This window comes from Oreochromis niloticus, linkage group LG12 (assembly GCF_001858045.2).
Source record: "Oreochromis niloticus isolate F11D_XX linkage group LG12, O_niloticus_UMD_NMBU, whole genome shotgun sequence".
In the NCBI taxonomy this organism is placed as follows: Eukaryota; Metazoa; Chordata; class Actinopteri; order Cichliformes; family Cichlidae; genus Oreochromis; species Oreochromis niloticus.
Window position 1 is genome coordinate 30,075,212 of NC_031977.2, and position 23,571 is coordinate 30,098,782.

General features: G+C 38.0%; 2 protein-coding genes across 5 annotated transcripts in view; both read right to left on the reverse strand.

Moving 5' to 3' along the window:
• Window positions 1-23,571, reverse strand: part of ksr2 (kinase suppressor of ras 2) — a 122,550-nt gene that overhangs the window by 69,430 nt on the left and 29,549 nt on the right. The window lies entirely within an intron of this gene.
• Window positions 15,458-22,347, reverse strand: LOC109204508 (uncharacterized). The gene is made up of 3 exons (XM_019365511.2): window positions 18,750-22,347; window positions 18,457-18,621; window positions 15,458-18,320 (listed from the first exon to the last, which is right to left on the reverse strand). Exons 1-3 carry the CDS (start codon window positions 18,878-18,880, stop codon window positions 17,690-17,692), a joined length of 927 nt encoding a protein of 308 aa, XP_019221056.1. The 5' UTR covers window positions 18,881-22,347; the 3' UTR covers window positions 15,458-17,689.

Sequence of the window (23,571 nt, forward strand, 5' to 3'; positions counted from 1 at the left end):
CATCAAATGGCACGTTTCCTTTATATTCTGACATATCAAGAGGGCTTTAAAAATGCAGAATATTGCAGAGCTATCTGCCTAACTAGCTAGCAGTTGTTCACTATACAAATTATATATCTAAGTGATGCTGTGATCCTGCAATTCATTTGAGCTCTATCTAATTAACACTTGTGTCCATCTAGAGGGGTAATTTACTTGCAGGGTTCCATCTGCATACCTACACTTTATTCATCAGAAATATGCAAGGGAGCTCTGCCGAGACTCATACGACACCCTGTTGCTTTTTATGCAAATGGAGCTGTGGAATAATATCTCTGGCAACCACTGCTCTTTGCTGCTTTAATAAAGTTGGTGGAAAATGAAATAAAGGTGGCTAGAATAATGATTGCAACAGAGAATTACTGTGAGCCCTTGGAGCAGTCATCCTAAGAAGGCTGTCTTGTTTTCAGATGTCTGCAGCGTCAAGCTTGTGTGGAATAAAAGCAGGCAGTCTGGCACGATATTTTTTTAAAGAAATGTTGCAAAGCCAATGTCAAACTTAGCAGAACAAAGATTTATACTTATTATACAACAAAGTGCAAAAAAGGAAACATTCTATTATAATAATGCATTTTGAAAACAGTAAAGTCTTACATTTGTGTGATTAAACATCACGTACACAAAGGATTTAAATGATCTCAACACCAAAAGACACTGAAATCAACTTTAAGGACATAAAATGATGCACAAATGTCAGCTACACTTTAAAGTGTGCATGTTACTTATATTGTATATTAGGGATTTATTTGATTTTAGAGTATAAGTATAGGGAAACAAAACAGCCTTCGTGATATTCAACACAGACTTTGTTTTGCTTTTTCGAAAGGGAGGAGGTGGCATTTCACATCAACAAGAGTTCACAAAGTTTAAGCTGCGCGAATGTAACAAACAGCTAAAAATAACTCAGATAATGAAAAAAAAATCAAGCGGTGAAATGATCAGATGGGTGGTAAATAATATCCCCAGGTTAGCTAAACTTATGTGGAAGAGAAAACAAAAGTGAACTGCATTACTACATTATTATCCAAACTCTTGCACTGTTATTGAACATACCCTGTGTGCATACCCAAAAAGTTCCAGGAGAACCGTCTTCAATTTTAATAACCCGAAATCAATGCTAGTGAGAACAAGTGGACATGTTGTTAATATACAATTAGAGAAGAACAACACTAAATGATAATTGTGTTCCAAATTCACAATATTGGTTGGTTAATAAAGCAGAAGCTGGACATAAGATTCTAATGTGTTTATGTAATAAAGTGTTTACAGTAGTTTAAAGAAAACTCTCCTTAAGAACAATCTCAGCATCAAATGTGAGGTGGCAAAACCTTCTCTCAAAGATGATCAACAACTGTGCTACTACTATTGAAGGAACCACTAGACACACATGTGGTCTCATTTCAGACATCATTATTAAACTTAACAAATGTTAAGACATGTCTTTCAAGGACAAAAAGAAGCTACGAGTGTGTTTGTGTGTGTGCACGGATGCGTGTAGTTGTGCATGACCACAAATTATGTTCTAGTTACCTGATGATATCTGTTGAAATGGTTGGATGATGATAGCGCACAAGAGTTTGAAATCCCTCTCTTGTTATCTCATCTTTAACTGCCAGCATCTCCTGCTAAGAAATAGGAGGGGGTGTCATTTCACTGTCAAAGGCCAGGGAAAGCACAGTGCTCTCAGGAGAGAAAAGTCATGCGTGTGGTCTGGATTGGAACGTGAACATGAAGCCGAAGAGACAGCAAGACACCCAAGGCGAAAAAGGCGGAAAGAAACAAGGGGTCGTAAAAAGAGCAAGCCCGTGTGAAGGGCAGAAAATGAGCAGGAGGAAGAGAGAATTCAGGAGCCAGTGGCCAGATGACAAGAGAGAAAAGCTGACAGGAAGGTGGACCGTGAGATTGTCTTCTCAGCAGCTCATCAGGAATGCATTTTGGTACACAATGACAGAGCACATATTTTCTGGTTAAAATGTGCTATTTCTGCATGTGGTAGTATCACGAAAGCATGATATTAAACATTGCTTATTTTTTCCTTATACAAGCTTATCTGCTGCCATACCAGTAAAACAAAAGTTTGTTTGCATTAATAATCTAACATCTCTGTAAGCATAACAGGTGCTCATAGTATGATGCCTCTTTCTTCTTTCTGCAGGTTCTTTTAGAGGTCACCACAGTGAATCATTTGTCTCCATCTCACCCTATCCATGCATCTTCCTCAGTCACACCAGCCCTCCTTCACTACATCCATAAATCTTCTCTGTGGTCCACCTCATTTCCTCCAGCGTGGTAGCTTCATATACAGCATCCATTGATGAATATATGAACTATCCCTCCTCTACACATGTCCAGACTATATCAGCCTTGCCTCTTGAAGTTTGCCTCCAGACTGTCGTCCATATAGTTGTTTCGAAGTGGCTTGCTGTTCCTTTTTCTAAGCTAGGGCACGATTTTTTCCATAAATCTGGCATCTTTGATGTTTCCCATTTCCATTTAATTTCTGGAATCTTCAAGTGGTTTCTATCTCTTTCTTTTAACATTCCTAGTACTCTATAACATCCATTTTTTCTTGCGATTCAAAGCCAAGTCTTAGCAGTGTCATTCTGTCTCTATAACAACAGAAAAAAGCCTCTCGATCTTACTGTAACACTCATTTTTGCTCTTTGTAGGATGCACTAAAATACAGTTCCAACTAATGGAACAGAAGACCAAGTAAAAAAATACAGGAAGGAAAAGAGGAGACAAAGAACATAGGTGATCACAGTGGACAAAGTTTTTCAATAAGATGAAACTGAGAGACTTTCAGTTTTCTAGTTGTGAAGTTATTTTTTTTTTTCTCAAAACAGCTACGTGGCAATACTACATGATGTACAAATTATTTAAATCTTCAATTTAGCAATACTTTTTCAACCACCGCTTGTCTGACACCTGGAAATAATTTGCTGCTTCAAGAGACATTTTGTGGTTCTACAAAAGAGCCTATATTGAACTGATAGATCAGCTCAGAATTACAAAAACCAAATAGCAATTCTCATGTGCTGAAAGTTTCAAGATTCAATTCTGATTAAATATTCCTGGCGCTCAACTTTTGGATGTTTTCCACTAATGGACTGGATTCAAAAACTGTCCTCCTGTCTTTTGTACATCCAAATTCTCTCTAAGTGTGTCTCATTTGCCACCAAATTATTTGGGATAAATAGGAATTAAATACAACTTTATTCTCTGGGGCTGTAGGATGTAAACAGGTGTACAAGCTGTCCTCAAAAAGTATTCACAGTTTTATATTGCTGGAATATTTCCTGTCTGATTTACAAGCACATCTTTGATTTGCACACAACAGAAATTACAACACTTTCTATGCATTTTCACAACTCAAAGAAACTGCACTCTCAGGTAATTAGAATTGTTCATGTAATAAAAATTCCTCTACACAGGGTTCTCTATATGTGGTTCCACATGCCACTGTTGTAGTATGTCATATTTCCCTGAGGTAATATATTTGAAAAGGACTGCATACATGTCTATTAGCCATTATGCAGATGACAATCAGCTATAATTATCTATGCAGCCAGATGAAACAAATTAGTTGTTTGAACTTAAAGCCTTAAAACCCTTAAGTTGGATTTGGCTATGAAAACCTCAGAAACAAATTGACCATTTACTTGACATATAGGAATCTTGGAGTAATTTTAGTGTACACTAATATCATTAAAATCACACATTCTCCTCATGCAGGTGAAAGCCTGCCTTCTTTCACCTAGAGTCTAGTTTTAAAAACCCTAAGGTGACGGTAATAAGGACTAGGAAGAGTTCTTATTTTTGTCTTCATTGTCTCCCTATTAAATCCCTAATCCTTCACATGTAAAGCCTTAAACAATCATGCCTATCATATGTTAAAGACCTCATAGTGCCTTTTATCATATGTTAGAAGTACAATAGGAGGCAGAGCCTTCAGCATAGACACCTTTAAACTTTAGCTTAAAATATGCATTTCTTTTTATAGCTAGGTCTGGCTCTGAAATATAATTTTGATGCTATGGACTTGTGATGCACTGATCACCTCTCTTTCAATCTTCTCTCTTTCCCCCTCACTTATATCTGTTCTCACTTTGTCCTTTCTTAAAAGGGAGGGCTTTTTCCTATTGTCCATGTAGTACTTGCTCAAAGGAAGCAAATTTTGGGTTTCTTTTTAAAATATAGTAAAGACCTTTTCTGCGAATTGGCACGTAAAAACGTTGATCTGAACAAATTTTTAGAATCCAAATGCACAGAATGGCTGATTGAAAAATAACATCAGTAAATTATTTTATGATTAATAACATTTTTCATTAATGCAATGCAATTAGATCACTTTGTTAAGTTAGCAGTTTATGAAACCTTTTAAAGTGTACTCATTTGCATGTCAGTGGTGGCAGAGCAGCCAGGCAGTATCTCTCATTGCACTGTGCTTCCTGAGATGTAATGGAAGAAATATAGACATAATTTCCTCGCAGAACTTCAGAGTTTAATTCTGTTAATGATTACTGTAACAGTTTCACCTCATTTTTCATCTTGGTGTTCACTTCTTGGGAGAACTGTCTTGACATATTTTTCATTGCTCACGCATTCAGATAACTTACAGTCAACTGCTTAATTTGGTCTAACTTGGGTCTGAACTTTAAATAACTTTAATAAAGTTTAAATGTTTTGTTTTTTTAATATAGTGAAAACTACAGCATCATACCTACAAAAAGGCAACAACTTTTCCGTGAGAAGTCAGCACAGTGTTCCATTCTCCTTCTCTTATCCTTTACCTGCTCGCCAACAGGGCTGTGTGTGTGTGTGTAAGTATGCTGTGTATATTTTTTTCAGCTTTAAATTTAATCTGAATTTATTTTCTTAATTCAGACGAAATGAAACCATAGCTCAAACTCTAAACTTTGTAATACAGGTATGAAAGAAACAGTGCAAGATGCACAACAGCTGGACAACAGCTGTGCAGGTTAAGTGGTATTTCTGAAAAAGAGCAGAGCTGTAAATGGCAGCAACCCTAAAAAGTAAGAGGGGGTCAAGGGCAATGTGGGACCTGCAGCAGATATTATCTGTTTCGTCTTTAACATCAGAGAGCAAAACTGATATGAAAGCCTTCACTTGATGGTTAGAATGATAAATGATGGTAATAACTTCCTTTATGGTTGTTGGGCACTAAAGCAGTCATACTCTGCTATTTAATAAATCAGAAAGCAGCTGTCAATTCACCCTGCACGAGTTGCTTTGTCTCTGTCAGAATGATGTTTGACATAATTTCCGCACAACAAACTTAGTATTAGATCTTCCCATATAACAGATTGAAATGAGACTTTAATGATCATGTCAGGAAACTTCATGTAATGAAAGGAAAAGCGAAACAAGATTCCCACAAAATTAACTAAATGCCTTGAGCACAGCGCAACTGCAATAAATCTTTCCTTTGTACAATGAGGTAATTTCTCACATATGATTTTTTCCTCTTCTTAGAAAAGAATTACTTTTAAGGATAACTTCTAATCGCCTACTTCAATCCTGTTATCCGCCCCAACAAGCTCCCACACGTTCACAAATCGCCACAGAAAAACTATCAGCCTAAATAAATCCATTTTCCACAAGCAACGGTGGCATTTAGGCTCACCTCCACTCCTAAACACTCATATAAATTCATAATCATGACTCCAATTTCTGGCCGCTGGGAGAGGCTGGGGTGAGCACTCATTATGGCCAATAGACGTGCGAATGGATGGAAGGGATGGGTGGGAGCGTCTAGCATTTAACAGCTTGGTGGTGACATCCCCTCTCACCTGAATTATCATTAATGGCCAAGGGGCCAAAACCTGATTAACATGGATGAGGTTTTGTCCACAGAGAAAAGCGTCTTCACCCTTATTCCACACACATACATATTTTATTTCACAGCAGTGACATATATAGCCTTGTGGAGTACACTTGACACCACAGTGAACGTCACTCGCCGGAGAAAATGCATGGCCAATAATCCTCCGGGGTCAGAGGTTATTGGTTATTGCTGTGCTCTGGATTTCTTATTGGATCACCTGGAGAGCAGCTGCATTGATTAGATCCAAGCTTAAGTTTCAGGGACACTCAAAAATGTATTCTTAAAGTAAAAGCAATAAACTTGTCTTCATTGTAACAGATCGACCCATGAAACAAAGCAGTAACAGGGGGTAATTTCACCTCAATTACCAAACCAGTAAGGTTTCTGCCTTAACTGTGAGGTGTTGTACTTTTTGTACCACTGGAGTTGCTGCTGCAGTAAGAGTGTTGTGGTTTAACATGTGAACAGACAAATCCAAAATTCCTAACAGACCATATAATTACATCATAGCTACATACCATACACTTTTACTCCTGATTGGTTGTCTAATCCCATATTGGACAGTTCAAGCACAGTTCTAGTCAGTAGTATAACCCCCATTTCAGATCAGTGCACAAGATGTATTAAACTACAGGTAACCATAAAAAGTGGCACTTCTGCCTCAATCTGTATTACCAGATTAGCCTGGTTCCAGACCTCTGAACCATCACCCACATTTACGGTTCGTGTAGCAGCTCTGATGTTGTGCCCAATGACGGCTCTTTCATTCGGAGAATCAGCTGACCAGTCACAGCTTAGCAGGCAAAGATTGCCAATGGAAGTGTCACTTTGTTGGGTAGCAAGCAAGAGATTAACAAAGCAATATAAATTGGCTTTGTTAATCCAACTTTCAGGTATACCAACTCTGGAAACTTAGTTGATTTAGTTTTTTAATGACTGAACTCGTGGATTGTTCCCATATAATTGACAATGGTTTATATGAACTCTCAGCATGAAAGCAGATCTGAGATTCTACATTTGTTGTCACTGTATTTCAGAGAATTCAGCTGAGCAAAACTTAAATTTGGGGATGGATGCTATAAAAAAGACGAAAGAAATCACTATATTAGCATCAAAGTTGCACTGGCATGCACTGGCACGTTCCAGCTGTTTTAATGGTAAACGACAAAGGCAGGGTGCAATTTATGGGGAGAAAAAAGCATCAGAGAGGGGAATATTTTTAAAACTTTCCCCCATCAAAACAATTCAGGAACCATAGTGGTCCTACAGATTATGATGCCTGCAAGTGTGATGAATAATGTTGCTGCTGTCATTTAAAGAATTTAGAGAATAACTGTGAATTTCTGATATAAAAGTCATAGCACTATTACTGGAAAAAAGGTGAAGCAAACAAAAAGCAAGTAAAATAGCTAAGCTTGGTTAGAAGGGACTGACAGAACAGGCTGATGGAGGCTACAAGCACCATGTGGGAGCACACAACAAAGAACAGAGAGAGATATACACAAGAGGAGATACGGCAGAATGGACACACCTGGGGAACACAGCACAACACACAAAACACACATTCTGAGGAACAGAATTTGACTGACGAGACAGGGGAAACAAAACTGAACATCACACACATGAAACAGACCATCAAAATAAAACGGGAAGAAACGCATTCGCTGAGGCCCACACTAAGACATGCAAACCTGACTTAGACAAAAAGGCAAACAAACATGGAGACATGACAGATATAAAGGGAACACAAGAGGATATATGACTACATGGCTCTAGGAAATACTAAACTCAAGCAACTACAGAACATAAACACTTCTTAAATCCAAAAGAACGAAACATTACCAAAAACAAAATTCAAAGTACAGGATCAAAGAGCTTGGAGCATGACAATTTCTGTAAAAGTATTTTAAATGTAATAATTTCATTTGTAAGAATATTTGACCTCTTTGAAATGTAGTTAATTAATTTGTGCAGTATTCTCAGTCCAGCTGTCATTTCGTCTTGATGGGGGTACAAGGAAACACATCAATTTAAAAGTTTTAATGCCATTTCAACCCCTGGTTTTCCACAGCACCTTTCCACAATGTAAGCCACTTAACTTCAATATTATAAAATAATCTCAAAATGCAATAGCAGATGATGTTGGCCTGACTTCATAAATAATAAATGAATTAATAAAGAGTGTAGGTTTTCTGTAAATGAAGTTCCATTCCATGAATATCATTCTGACTTTAAATCCATTAAATTGCAACCACACCAGAGGAGATCATAATGTTTTGGCTCAGGTAATACAATTGAGGTTCACTCAATTGTATAACCTGAGCCTGACCTGAATATCAGTTTGAAAGGAAGATTATATTTGAGCCCTCTGCAGGGGTTATTTGTTCACAGAGCTGGTGGTGCCGCAAATAAGAGCTTAAATGTCCAACTCAGCTGTTCTGGACATTAAAAAGTCCTACCAGTTTACCAGAATAGAGTCTGTGAAATGCCCAGTAGAAGCCAGGGTAGAAGATAACAGTTACCTGAGTGAGTGAGTGAGTGAGTGAGTGAGTGGGCAGTACATGTCCTTTCTCCTGCATGCCTTACCTAGGTTACCTAGTCTTTCTAATAGTGAGAACATCTCACTATTACCCAAGGTAGTGTGCAACAAGTGAGAAAGGACAACTTTGGACACATCCCCTCCTAATTCTCCCAAAATCTTCAGGAGTTCATGAATGAAAAAAGCTTTTAATGTTCAACACTTGATCATCACAACTAAACTGCAGTTTCCTTTGAACTACAGACAGAACGAAACCCAATAAAACATTATTTTGTGACAGGATTGGTACATGTTATGGATGGCTGAAAAATAACACATTGACAGCGTTTCAAAAGGGAACCATAATGAAAGGGGTGAAGAGAGAAAGAAAAGGAAACAGAGAACGAAAGGGGAAAGGAAAGGGGAGCGAAATATATGGTGTGTACACCAGTTCAGTGAAAGCAAACAGCTAAATTAGTCATGGAAAGGATGCAAATTTGCTTCCCCTGAGTGTTGCATGGTAGAATTACCCTGAGAGAAGCAGAGGGTGAATCATGCCAACCCCCCGGCACCATGTGATTTATTAGCAAACATCCAATTCAATAAGAAAGTGCTTAACATTCAAAAAAGCTGTGAAAGTCTCATAAGGTGGCATTAACTATAGGATATTACCATTTCTACTGGCAGTGGGAAGGCAAGACAAGAGACACTGGAAAAAACAAACACACCCACTTTCCAGAATGATCTTAGTATGACGCGCCAAGTGGGACTGTGACAGACGAACAACTCACTTGGCCTTTTCCACGCACGCATGTTACTACTCATTAACATAGACAACGAGGTTCATTAATTGACACTCCAGCCCAAAGAGCCTCTCTGCTTTGAAAGGGCATGGAGAGGGAGGGAGCGAGAGATGGGGGGAACGCTGTAAAATAAATGTGAGGAGAGGAAGAGAGATAGACAGGGTGCTACATAAGCAAAATGAAATTGCTGTTGCACTCCTGCATAGAAATTAAAGTTTAAGTGGTCCTGGATATCCGGCACACTTATGTTTTCTAAGTAAAACTATTAACAAGTCTCAAAGAACTCTCAAAAAAGTATTCCACCAGCACGTACATTTACGCGGTGAGATATAAACAACTTGTGGTTTCTAATGCCTTTCGGGAGGTATTTTGTAAGAAACTGTATTTTCCTCTCAACTGGTAATTTCATTGTTTACCAAAGGATTTGCAGACATGGATAATTAGAACCCTAGACAAAAAAACACAACATAATTTGGCAAAAAACAGATTTCAGAAACTACTTTTTAAAGTGTTTTGCAATCTCTCAAAACAATATCTTTTCAAGAAACACTTTCAGAGCAAGAACCCAATAACTCTTACAGAATCTCAGAAACTTCATGTGTATTTTATATGTATTTTCACAAACAGTAAAGGAGAAAAAAAAAAGAATAAACAAGAAAAAATGATTTGCTCTTGGACCCAAAAGAATTCCTGCTCTGGGCTTATTTCCTGATTGAAACAACTATTAAAGTGGTCAAACATTGGCATCAAGGCCATTGAAAACTTCATAGGGTAGAAGCAAAATACTTTAGTCGAGTGTCTAACAGTAATATTGCCACTGTATTGATACAGCGGTGCTCTTTAACCCTCTCCGTGAAAAATTCTGTTTTGAAAAATGGGTTTCCAAGCTGCATGTGTTGACATCAAGTACACGTTATTTGACAGACAGGGAGCATATTATGGTTTCTACAACCTCAAAGCTAAAGAAAAGTTGGGGCATGAAGAACAATGTCAATAAAAACAGAATGTAATGATTTACAAATCTCATAAACTCATATTTTATACATAACAGAACACAGAAAATATATTAAATGTTTAAACTGAGATATTTTACTATTTCTTTCAAAATATTAGCTCATTTTGAATTTGAAGAGAGCAATACGTCTCAAACACACTGGGGCTCTCAGGCTGCACTGCATTAAAAATGGGCACGATTCTGTTATGGAAATCACTGGATAGGCTCAGGAGCTCTTACAAAAATCACCACTGCTGAAAGTTATACACAGGTTTTACAGCAGCATATGCTTTAAGGCCGTTGAAACCTTCATACCGTACAAGCAAAATACTTTAGTCAACTTACTCAATAGTTGAAAAAGACTTTAAAAAAAGCTCAAGCAAAACTGTAATGATATTCACATCACATTTTAGCAGAAATTTAGGTCAGGCTCTACTAACAGCTCATGGTCATACACTCGACAACAAACTTTGTTAGGTACATCAACCTCCTGAAGTTCAAATCAAGCATCAGAATGGGTAAGAGGTTTATTTAAGTTACTTTGAATGTGGCATGCTTGACGTGCTGCTCTGAGTAGTTTCAGAAGCCGCTGATGTTGTGGGATTTGTCGACACAACTGTCATACTGGTCACTGAACCTAAAGAACAAAATCAGACTTCAAGGTATAGTTACAATGTATCGTAAAATCGCACGTGTGAACCTGAATGATCTTCGTCACCTGTACAAGGTTGACACCTTGAAGAAGACCCTTTTTTTCTGGCTGATCCTAGCTACCCCTTATCAAAAAAGACTTTTCCTTCCACCTTGTTGCAGATACTTGTATGCCAATGCACAGGACAAATAGACTCAAAAACTAATTTGTCCCAACTTCCAATGGTATTTGAATAACTCATTATGTTCTCAATATTAAGGTTGTTTTTTGTCTATATTTACTACTTTTTTATTGCATTTTGCTTGATGTGTGTGATCTGGCTGTATAAATAATTCCTCCTTGACAGATATCCTTGAACCATCTCTAGGGTTTACAGAGAATGGTCTGAAAAAGAGAAAGCATCCAGGGAGCAGCAGTACTCTGTGCAAAAATGTGTCTGTTGATGCCAGACACTAGGAAGAAATGGCCAAACTGCTTCTAGCTGATAGGTAGGCGACAGCAAATCAAATAGCCACTTAATGTAAAACCAAGGTTTGCAGAAGAGGATCTCTGAATGCACAACACATGGAAGCAGATGGGCTACAGCAGTAGAATATCACATCAGTTCAGCTGACAGCAGGAAACCGGGCTACAATTCACAAAAATGAAAACTGGACAATACACAACTGGGAAAAAGTTCATGAGTCTCAATTTCTGCTGCAAAATTCATATGGTAGTATCAGTATTTGTGTGTGCATCTATCCTGCCTTGCTCAAGTTGCTGATGGTGGAGTATTGTTGTGGGAGATGTTTTCTTGGCACACTTTGGGACCCTTAATGCCAACAGAACACTGGTTAAATGCCAGAGCCTTCAGGAATATTGTTAGAGACCAGTTCCATCCTTTTATGACCACAGTGGACCCAACCAATGTCCCATATCACAAAGCTTAAATCATCTCTGAGTACTTTCTTGAATAGTGACAATTTAGAGTTTACTGTACTCAAATGGCCTCTACAGTCACTAGATGTCAATCCAGAAATGCAGCTTTCCCCAACCTTTTTTGCACCACGGACCGGTTTATGTCTGACAATATTTTCACGGACCAGCCTTTAAGGTGTCGTGGATTAATGCAACAAAGTAAAACTACCAAAAAAAAAGAAGATTTATTCATAACACACGGGAAAAGACCCAGGGAAACCGAGTTAATGATAAAAACGATAACAAAATAACGATAAAAACCGATAAAAACCCTGAAAACCATAAATTTCACACCGGAGCCTCAACTTTCGTGACCCGGTACCAAACGATTCACGGACCGGTACCAGTCCATGGCCCAGGGGTTGGGGACTGCTGCAGCAACGCACCTTTGGAAACAGGAGACTGGCATCATGGATGTACAGCCAAAAACATATCAATCAACTCTGTGATGTTAACATGCCAGCATGGATGAAAATCTCTGAGCACTGTTTACTGTGACTTGTTGAATCTCTGTCACAAAGAACTGAGCAGTTCTGAAGGCAAAAAAGGGTCTTTCCCCACATTCCCCATTTTATCCAGTATCTCTTTGTAATAAATGCAAAGATACTATAAAATATAATCTATATTATCTTTAAATCATTATTATTCAATAGCTGTAACAATGTAGGTATCTCAATTTAACAGTGACAACAGGAAAATCCAGGTAAAAGACATTAAATAATGATTAGAACACTTGAGATGTGTGTGTTAGCGTCACCTACAATGTTTGTGGAAGTCTGTGTTTTCAGTCAGGTTAGTGGAAACTGATTGCAAAAACCAGCTCTCGCATTTCAAAGTCAGATTTGTATATGAAGGGGCAAACGATGGAGTCATTAAGAAATGATTACCTAGCTGACGAGATGTTAAGTATGCTAACATGAAAAATGTAATTATCTATGTCTGTCTCTCTAGGATATATGAACACGACGAGGCCGATTGAAAAAGAAAACCCAGAAACCTCTGGTGAGCCACTCTTTTTGATATGTAATTTAAAATTGATTTTGATGCTGCACATATTCAATCATGTCACGTAAGGTTAACAGTGGTTTGATGGCAATTTACCAGCAACACTAGGAGACGTTTCAGTCATCACAGCAAAACAAACAGTAATATTGCCACTGTATTGATACAGCGGTGCTCTTTAACCCTCTCCGTGGAAAATTCTGTTTTGAAAAATGGGTTTCCAAGCTGCATGTGTTGACATCAAGTACACATTATTTGACAGACAGGGAGCATATTATGGTTTCTACAACCTCAAAGCTAAAATAAAGTTGGGGCATGAAAACAATGTCAATAAAAACAGAATGTAATGATTTACAAATCTCATAAACTCATATTTTATACATAAGGGAACACAGAAAACATATTAAATGTTTAAACTGAGACATTTTACTATTTCATTCAAAATATTAGCTCATTTTGAATTTGAAGAGAGCAATACGTCTCAAACACATTAGGGCCCTCAGGCTGCACTGCATTAAAAATGGGTACGATTCTGTCATGGACATCACTGGACAGGCTCAAGAGCTCTTCCAAAAATCACCACTGCTGAAAGTTATACACAAGTTTTACAGCAACATATGCTTTAATCCAGATAGTAGGGGGAAGGCCTTGCATAACATATACTGTATGTCTTGCATGTTTCAGCAAGACAATGCTAAACCACATACTACATCTATTACAACAGCATGCCTTAATGGTCTGCTTGCAGTCCAAACCCTTTACCAAATTAAAACTGCACCTCACAAAACAAAAAATACAGCAAAGAAGACCCAGGACTGAGCAGTGAAAATTCTCTATCAGTAAAGAATGGGATAATATTCCTTTCGCAAGAGTTCACTGGTCCCTTCATATCCCAGATGTTCACATAATCTGAAACAACAGGGAATGCTACACAGTTGTAAATATGGCCCTGCCCCAGCTTTTTGGAGATGTGTTACTACCGTCGATTTCAAAATGTCTTGCCGGACTGTCTCACTGACATAAAATTGTGGATACTCTTACATTTTTTAAATGTGAATCAATGAAAACAGAAGGGGTACTTTATTCAGACCTCCTGAACTTCACTCCTTGTTCAAAGATCTTGGCCCTCTGGAAAATTCCCAAACATCCTTGTGAGGGTGTGAGGGTGCTTTTTCACAGCAGTTTCACATTTGATAAAATAATAAATGCTGTTTAATATAAATTGTGAAGAATAAGAAGTTTCTATCCTCTGCTTACTTCACTTCATCCACGCTTGCTTATTGGAATAGCCTCTTGTCCACAGTTTGTTCAAAATGTGTCAGCTCGACTCCTGACAGCCACAGGCAAACAATACAATATTTTGCCCCTTTTACACTGGCTCCAAGTTTGTTTTTAAATAAATAAATTTTAACATTTTTTTTTGTAAGTGACTAAATGGGTTAGCATCTCCTTATCATTCTGATCTTTTAACTAAGTGTGCTCCTTTAGATTAGGACCTTACTGAAACTTGACATCTTCAAAACTATTTTTTTAACATAGAACATGGATTTATGAAATATGCAAGTCGCTGCATTGTTCTGTTTTTATTTACATTTTATACAAGTCCCAAAGTTTTTAAACTGGTAATGTATTTAGCTGGGAGGTTAATTCATTTTGTATTTTGATCATTATTTATGTCATGTCTAAAGCAAGAAACTTCCAAGGAAACATCTGCTCGTGACGATAAAAAGCAGCATAACAAATGAAAATGAATATTAACACCGTATTCTTCTACTCTACATGCATATTTATTGTACACTATTGTACATAGTGTACACTGAATGACTCAGACAAATTTCAAACTAATTACTTCCCTAATTCCCCTAAACTTGGCACCATCCCTAGACTCAGCATATTTTTTTATGCTAAGAATAAACTCATTAATTATAGGAGAGGGAATACGTTTTGCTACTTTGTAGTCATCACAAATTAATATAGAAGAGAAAAAAAGCTGTAAACAGGAGAGATTACTGTAAAACTAATATATCTGCTTGAACTCTTCTTGCTTCAGGCGATTGTTTTCAGCTTGAACAACTGTTTTGGTTTGCTCACTATCTGTTTTTAAAAAGTGAAACAAATGCCAAAAATGTTTTAGGGCTAAATACAGACCTATGATGTCAATGTAGATCTGAACTTTTTCACAGTAATAGAAAGGTCACTTCTTTTTAAGCATCATGCTAATCATGCATTAACTGTCATGATTATTCTACGTGTTAAATTCATGCCTGGAGATCTATTTGTACAATAAAATGATAAAACAGAGCCGCAGCCCTAGATACAAAAGAAGAAAAGGAATCTGCTCAACATCTATCTCCACAGATGTGAAGAAACATTACAAGATTTTCATTATGTCTTCATTTTCCATCAAAGCAGTGTTTCTCAAATGGGAGTAACATACAGTCTATTTGCACTGTTAGTACCACTCAGTACCCCTTTTTTATGATAAATACTGAAAAAAAATCAATCATACATAGTCCTAAAATATTCAAACTTTAATTTGTTCAATGTTTTTTAAAGTCCTCGGTTTCAATTCAACTCTTAGGTCTCATAATCTGTCATTTACTAAAAAACCTCAAAGAGGAAAAACATGAGCAAGTCACTTTTCAGTATTTAATCACCACAGTAATTGATTTTTCATTCAAACGTAGCAGCAATACAGGTGAAAATACAAAGAAGTAATCCACATTTTTGTGTCCTTTTCTCTATTTACCCTGTGCCTGGAAAAGAGTTTGATCGCTCAGTTACCTCCCTGCCGTAGACTGTGACAAAATTAGTTAGAAGCATGGGCTTTTGCTTCACTGCAGATCTGATACAAAATCTTTGGGCACCTGACTGAAGGTCAGACAGACCGAAACGTAATTTAATTAATACTCTAGCAGCAAACGAGACAGTGTGTGGGAGTTCCATTTGATTGCTTTTATGAAGTGCAACTTATCAGAAAGACTCATTTAAATGCAACTACAATGTCATCTTAGTGTCACTGCATAATGCCAAAAGATTGGTTTCAACTGAATTTAGTGATGTATTTTAAACATTTTCAATGCAGCATTTAGTTGCGGGGGTTTTTGTGCTTGTTTTTTTTTTTAAATAAATAATATAAAGGCTTTTTTTTTCTCAAAAATGCTTTAGTAGTTGGAGGAAGTTCTTTGTATTCACAGAACAATTATTAAATGTCTGTGAGCAGTGCCTCCCTGTTCTTTTATTTGCACAATGAAATGATTACCTTAATTAAGACGTGTTTTTATTTAGCTTGATATCATTTACCCGTTAACACATCTGCCTGTTTTTGATACACGCTTTTTCATTTTGTGGCTTCCTTTTGCAAAACAAACGTCTCTTCTTGGAGACAACAGCTGCAGCCGTATTTAAAGACACAACATTGTTGTTTGTCCATGAACGGCACACATTTTTTGATCTAATGGCCTATTAGCTGAAAAACTGTCTGCGGAATGCAAAAGTGTTAAATCTGCTAGAATGCAAAACACTTATTTTCCCTCCTTAATTCTTCTTGGTAGGTAATGTTTATATCACTGTTGTGCCATACTTCTTAGCAAAACGATTCCCTGTAATGTTAATGAGTTGGTTTTCTAATAATTCTGCTTTGAATTGACACCTCATTAGCATCCTTAGAGCTTTCTTTTTTTTTAAGCTGCCAAAAATGACCTTATTACCAGTTGAAAACGGCTACAAGTAAAGGCAGTGAGCAGCTAGCAAGCTATCTGCATCAAGAGACACAGGACAAAATCACTTCTACACAAGACTGAATATATTTGGACTAGCACTTGACAGGTGGTGAGAAAGAAGACTCCAATTTCCCCAAAAGGAGAAAGTTTCCCTCTCTTATGCATTATGACTTGCAAAATTGGCAGCGGTTTCATTCCAGGGTGAGAGTTTCTTGAATTCATAGATACACATCGGTAAGGAGGCAATTTGCTCATTATTTCTATGGAGGGATAGAAACGATCCTGTGGTTCACTGCAAGCTGAAAGGAAAACACATTATCTCACAGACAAACACATTAAACCAAGAAGGACAAAGCTTTCAAGCAGAAGAGGAGCGTCCACACCAGCAGACCACAGTATTTGCTGAGCTTTTCGATGAAAAAAAGCAGTCAGAATCAATTTTCAAACCATGATTGCAAAAATGTCAGTATCTGAAACCTATCGTGTGAAAAAATTAAAAACATGGAAATGGAGGCTAATATACATTAGAAAGGATATCAAGATGCTTCGAAAGCCAACTTTAGAGAACGTGTACAATGCAAAAACATTTCTAAACGATTTTAGATGATATATAAGCCAAAAAGGAATAACGCTGAACATATTTTGAAATCCAAAGCACTCAGATATTAGTTTTTCTCAAATGCTAAAACACATTTCACAAACGTTTCCACCATGTTCCCCAATGTCTAAACACAACACCCTTTTCTAAAGCTACATAAACACAACCACACCTTCCCACTGCATAAAACAAACTTTCACACCAAAAGAGCAGCTCGAAGCTTTCAAAAATGTAAACACTATACACATCATTACACACTACAGCAAAATTGAAAACACAATGCTCAATTTGTGAGAAGGTTCTTTGTTTCATAACTGCCAATGCATATTTTTCGAAACTATACAGTAACGGATCGTCGTAGATCTCTGCAGAGGCATTTAGATTTGTGAGTTTCATATGAAGAGTATAAATCTATAGAAAATCCTGCATGTACGTACACTACTGTAACACAACTCAATGCAAAAACAGAATCTATTGCACACAACAGTACTCTTGAAAACATGATCAGGGTGTGAAGTTTTTTTATTTACTTTATTTACACCACACACACACCAAATCACTGTGCGGCATCATGTCGCTGAGCTGCATCGGGCCACATCACCTCATCCACATCACAGGCTATATTGTATCTCGCCAGGCACCGCTGGAAAAACGCCCTGGAATGGCGAATCCATCCTTGGAAGGCCTCCGCTGGGATGTCAACACAGGCCAGCTCCATTGCCCTTAGGAGGTTCTCTCTTGTGTATGGTTGTCTGTCATAAACCTTCCATCTCCACGATGAAAAGAACTCCTCTATAGGGTTCAGGAAAGGGGAGTAGGGTGGCAGACAGACGTTTAAAAAGTGGTCACTGTTGGTGGTGAACCACTCTCTGATCTGGTTTGTTCTGTGGAAGCAGACATTGTCCCAAATGATCACATAAATGTGATGTGCGGGCCCAGGATGGTGTTGTTGGCGGTCCAGGAGGATGTCTTTTAGCTCCTCTAGGAAGGTGAGGAGACGTTGGGTGTTGTAAGACCCAAGGACAGCATGCCGGTGGACAAGCCCCCCGTTGGCCAGGGACCTCAGTGATGGCTCTTTGGCCAATGATGTTACGGCCTCTTTGCCTTCGTTTCTGCAGGTTGAAGCCAGCCTCATCCAGGAAGAGGTACTCATGAGGTCTGGCCATCGCGTCCAACTGTAATATCCTCTGTGAAAATGTGAAAGTGCACAGGTGTTCAGAACAACAGTCAGTCAGGTAGCACAGTATTGTCCAGAAGTAATGTAGGCCACTGAGCAACACAGTATGTCCACTAACTGTACTGTGAACATGGATGTATACTTACTTGCACATACTCGTAACGTAGGTCTTTGTGTCGCGCAGAGTTGCTTTGTCTCTGATCTCCCGGAGTCTGATGAGGTTGTTCCCACGAACCATATCCACAATGAGGGTTTCTTGTGCCGCTGTAAATATGGCAACCCTCCCACCTCTATGTGGCATTCTTTCAACTCTAAAGAAAGAAACGTGTTGTCAATTGACATGTGTTACAATACAGTCACAACTGATTTGAAACCAATAGACTACTTTCACAGGTTTGTAAAACTGTATTGTGACAAAGAAAACAATAGAGTACAATACCTGTAGTGTTGTCTGAATGCCCTGATAATGGTGGCCACGGTGAACCTACTCAGGTTTGGACAGACTCTTAGTCCTGCTTCAGCCATTGTCATGCCATGGACAATGACATGGTCAATGACTGTTGCTCGCATCTCGTCCGTAATGATGGTGCGAGGTTGTCATGCTCTCCCTCCTGGACCTTCTCTTCTCCCATGTTAGCCTCCTCCTCTTCCTCGTTGACCTGCTCCTCTTCCACCATCCAATTTTGAGTTGTTGTGTGTAATGAATGACGCCAGGTGTGTTCATTGTGTTCAAATATTGCTGACTGTGGCAAGCATGTTGCATCACATGAGCTTTCATTTGAGAATATGAGCAGAGTTCTTTTGCAACTTGTGTTTTAGCAAGGAAAGATGTGGTTAGATTTATGACAACGGAGGATTGTGTTCTGTGAACTGTGTCTTCATGTGACATGTGTTTATGATATTGGTAAATGATGGCTAGATTTAGTAAATGTGTTTAGACAACTGGTCATTTGGTTTAGAGGTTTAGCGTTTTTGTTTTAGCATTTGAGAAAAACTGTAATATAACTTTGCTTTCACACTGTGATGACGACAACACAAGATGAACATGAGAGGAAAAATGCTGAAAGCCGAATATGATTACTTTCCATTCATATCCATGTTTTATCTCCTTTTTAAAATTTTTTTAATCTCTGTCTTTATCTCTGAGTTAACGGTTATAGTTGATTGCATCCAAGATAAAAAGATAGCAAGAGGAACTCTTCACATTTTCACACATCCCCCTTATCTATCATATCATATCTGTCAAAACCAAACTCCAGTTTTCCTTCAACAAAGTATGGGTGGGGGCAGTCTTGCACATTCAGCTGCACAGTCTTTGTGCAGTGATAATGAGAAATTAGCCCATATCTCATTAAGATGAAGGGAGAATAATGTCTCTTTGGGTCAGAGGGTAATCCCTGCCTATTGCGTCCTGGCCACATTGCCAGGCAATTAAGCACAAGAAAATGAGAACCCAAGGAGCACTATGCGCTTATTAAAATCCTAGTAACAGGGGGCAATGTGGGAAGTATGGAAAGAACATAGCAAAAAGATTTTTTTAAAAGCTTTTAAAGCTTTTTATTTAGCTTTTAAAAAACTTGTGTGATATTTTAAGTATTTTTATCAAGGTTTTTCTCTCTGGTGGAATATTTGTAAGATTCTCATCCTCCCAAATCTTTAAGTGAAAAACCACATGATGAATTGTGATGCAGCATTTAAGAAATAATCAAACTGTACGATTCAGTCTTCAGTCTCCTTTGCATCAAGGAAGAGAAAAACAAACTGATACCTACTACTTCCTTGCACATACAGACATAAAAGAAACAAGTGCCAGAGACGAAAAACCAACCTGATGCTTGCCAGCACCATCCTGCATCCAATTATGATGTATTAGGAGAGGTACTAAGCTATCAGAGAAGCCAGCAAATCTGCCCTGTCTCAATGAGTTGCAACATTTCCAGGCATACATTTTCCATTGATTAGAGTAGCTCAATTCACAGTCTGCAGTTTATCACTGCTTTGGGACCGGTAATCAATTCTCTAATGCCGTTTGAGCCTATTCACTGGAGCTATGATCCAGTCGTCACCAAGCAGATACACACATACACACAGCCATGCCCACTGATATTGTGGATGTAGCCCTGTCTACATCCAGGCCCACACCACATATAACCCAGATGGCCATCATAAAAGCAGAGGACAGCTCTAAAATATTAACTTACCAAGTGTAGCAGCGATGGGGCACTGTCATCTAATGGTATTATCAAAATGAGTGCAGCTCTCCTGAGGCAGACTCTGGTTCCTGATTACCAAGCAGTGGTGGACCCTGTTTGTGACCAAATCTGATCAGCATAGCACCAGACATAGGGAAGGCCAGTCAGGAACTCAGCCCGAAGGCTCCTTATCTCTACCGACAGGCCGCTGGTCCTTTATAGGCAATGATGTCCTCCCAGGAATTAATCTGATTGGGGTCTGGTGGAAGATTAAGTTCTAGTAAAACTGCTAAAGGAAAGGTACGGTCCTAACCTCCCTTCTAAGCCATTCCTTTCTTGGATCAGATGGAATTACATTTTGAGACTTTGTACAGAGCAGAGGGAGGACAGGACTGCATCTCTGAATGTGTGCTTCAGGCAGGGCTTCAACTGAAATTAACTGACCACTGCTACCTTAGACTATTATCACTGAGATAATTTTACACTGAAAAAATTTGGTGAAATAGGAGCCATGAAGCTTCAAACCTAAATTAAAACAAAGCCTTACCTAATTCTGCATTTGATTCATCGTCATCTGCCTTGCAAACAAAATGTAATATTAACATTCCTCTCCTGGTACTGATTAAATCCCTAAAACCCTATCACAAGTTTTTCACATTTGTGAAAATAATACTTTTAAATGGCTTAGATGTAACACTGCCCCTCTGCCTTTATCAGTTTAAGCAGATGTGTGAATATGCAACATTATCAATTCTTTTATCTCCTATGGCATCATACAGTTTCAAAATTGCTGTTTGCATTTTGACTGTCTGTAAAACAGCAGAATATAGTTTTGAAACCCATATCATTTGTATCTGTAAACTATATCTAACAATCAAGAAATCACTGAAATAGGACCAAGTGGAGTAGACTAAAAGATACTCAAAAGGCAGACATTATGGCGAGGTCAAAGGAAATTCAGGAACAAATGAGAGATACAATAATTTCCAGCAATTCTGCAAAGATGAGTGGGCCAAAATTCCTCAACAGCGCTGTAAAAGACTCATTGTCAGTTCTTGCAAACAAAGGGCCATGGATTATTTTCCCCTTTCTAAATAATGTCTTAATTTTGTGTTTACTTGTGTTATCTTTGTATAATATTTACATTTGTTTGATGATCTGAAACATTTAAGTGTGACAAACATACAAAAAAAATACTGAAAACACTTCAGGTGCCATATAATGACACATGTAGGATCTTGATCAGGCTTTCAAGATAGACAGCTGCAATCCATATGTATAGTATATGGGTTTGGATGCGCCAACTGTGATTTCACCACAGCCTCATAAGCATTTAAACTGGCGCACAGGGCACACTGGACTCTTCCCCCAAATGATAGGTGTTGCCACTCGGAAACACAAACTCAGTGGTGGAATAGCAGTAGAAGAAGTCAACACAAAGCAAAGCAATCACAAAGTGGCTCTTTGCATCTTCTTTGCAATCAGTATCTCAGAGTCCTTATACTGATATATATTCGAAATGGCCATAAAACACAACACAATCGTAGATTTATATTGCTTCATGAAGGTAACAAAAATCAAGAAGTGCATGAGAAACCAAAACAACACCAAAATGCAGTGTGCACCAGCTGCAAGTGTATACTAGGTCTAAAGTCCCTTCTTTTCATGCTGTGCTGAAAATTGTTGTGTAAAAGTTTCAATTACCATATTTTCCGCACTATAAGGCGCACTTAAAATCCATTAATTTCTCAAAAAATTCTACAGTGTGCCTCATAATCTGGTGCGCCTTATGTATGAATTCTGTGCTTACCTACCTCAAACCGATTTTATGTGGTACACGGCGCTCAAAATTCTGTCAAAAAATGTTTTAGTACGACTTTGGTAAGCTACGAAGCTGCACCGCTTGATGGATTGTCAGAGCATTACGGCTCCATAGTCAGGAGCCTCGCAGAATAATCTGGGTCCAAAACTCCGTCCGCTTCAGGTCCCAAAGTCAAACGAACACTGCAGCATCACTGAGAGTTAAAAACTGTCTAAATTCTTTCATCTTTAATAAAATGATCAGCGTTGCTGCTTTACCAGATGTAACAATTAAGTTTAACATCCAGGCATCCATGAAAACAGAATGTATTAAATTTAATGGAGTTAGAAGTTAGCAGGAAGTTAGCTCGCTAGTTTCCACCTAAACATGATATAGCATGTTCTGACTGAGAGATCTGTGAAAAAATGAAAACATACAGCTCTGCTATAATTTCCAACATAAATAAGGACAGAAAACTAAACAGCAGTGACATTTGTAGGGTTACTGAAGTTGGGCTAGCTGGTATATAATGATGTGCTATATGATCACTAGCGACATAGCTATGTTAATATAACATAAACAGTGAAGCTGGAGGATGAATGCTAACTTTTTTCCACTCAAAAAAGTTAACGTGAGGGTTCCCGATGGTCAGGGACAAATGCAATCGCATGGCAGGATGCTGTAAACGGACCAAACTTCAGTCAAGAGAACAACTGAGATAATCCATCCACAATACAAGGTTAGTCATTAATATACTGCAACAACATGGGAATAGAGCAGCTGCGAGAGAATTCAACATTAATGAATCAATGGTACAGAAGTGGAGGAAGCAAGAAGAATGAATTGAGTAAAATTTGACTTATCTGACTGTTTGTTTCGCTTAATGCGCCTTATAATCCAGTGCGCCTTATGGTTCGAAAAATACGGTAATTCATTCCATAAATGTGGTAATAATAGCTCATAAAGGAATTGCCTATTTGTGTTTTAATTACAGATGGTTACATTTTGTTATTGTCTTGATGTTGTTTCTGCTACTTTCTTATTTTTTATTGGGGTAAACTATAGTGTCTGAAGTAAAGTTACAGGCAAAAATTATATATTTAATAATACTTTCATTCAGTGGGTTAACTTGACATAAATCAGCCCTTGATTGTTTATTGCTTAGTCACAGAATTCTTTAAATGATATTTAATCCTTGGTTCTGATGCCCAAAACTTCCATACAGAGGCTCATTTGCAAACATTCCAAAAAACACTTTGGAATACATT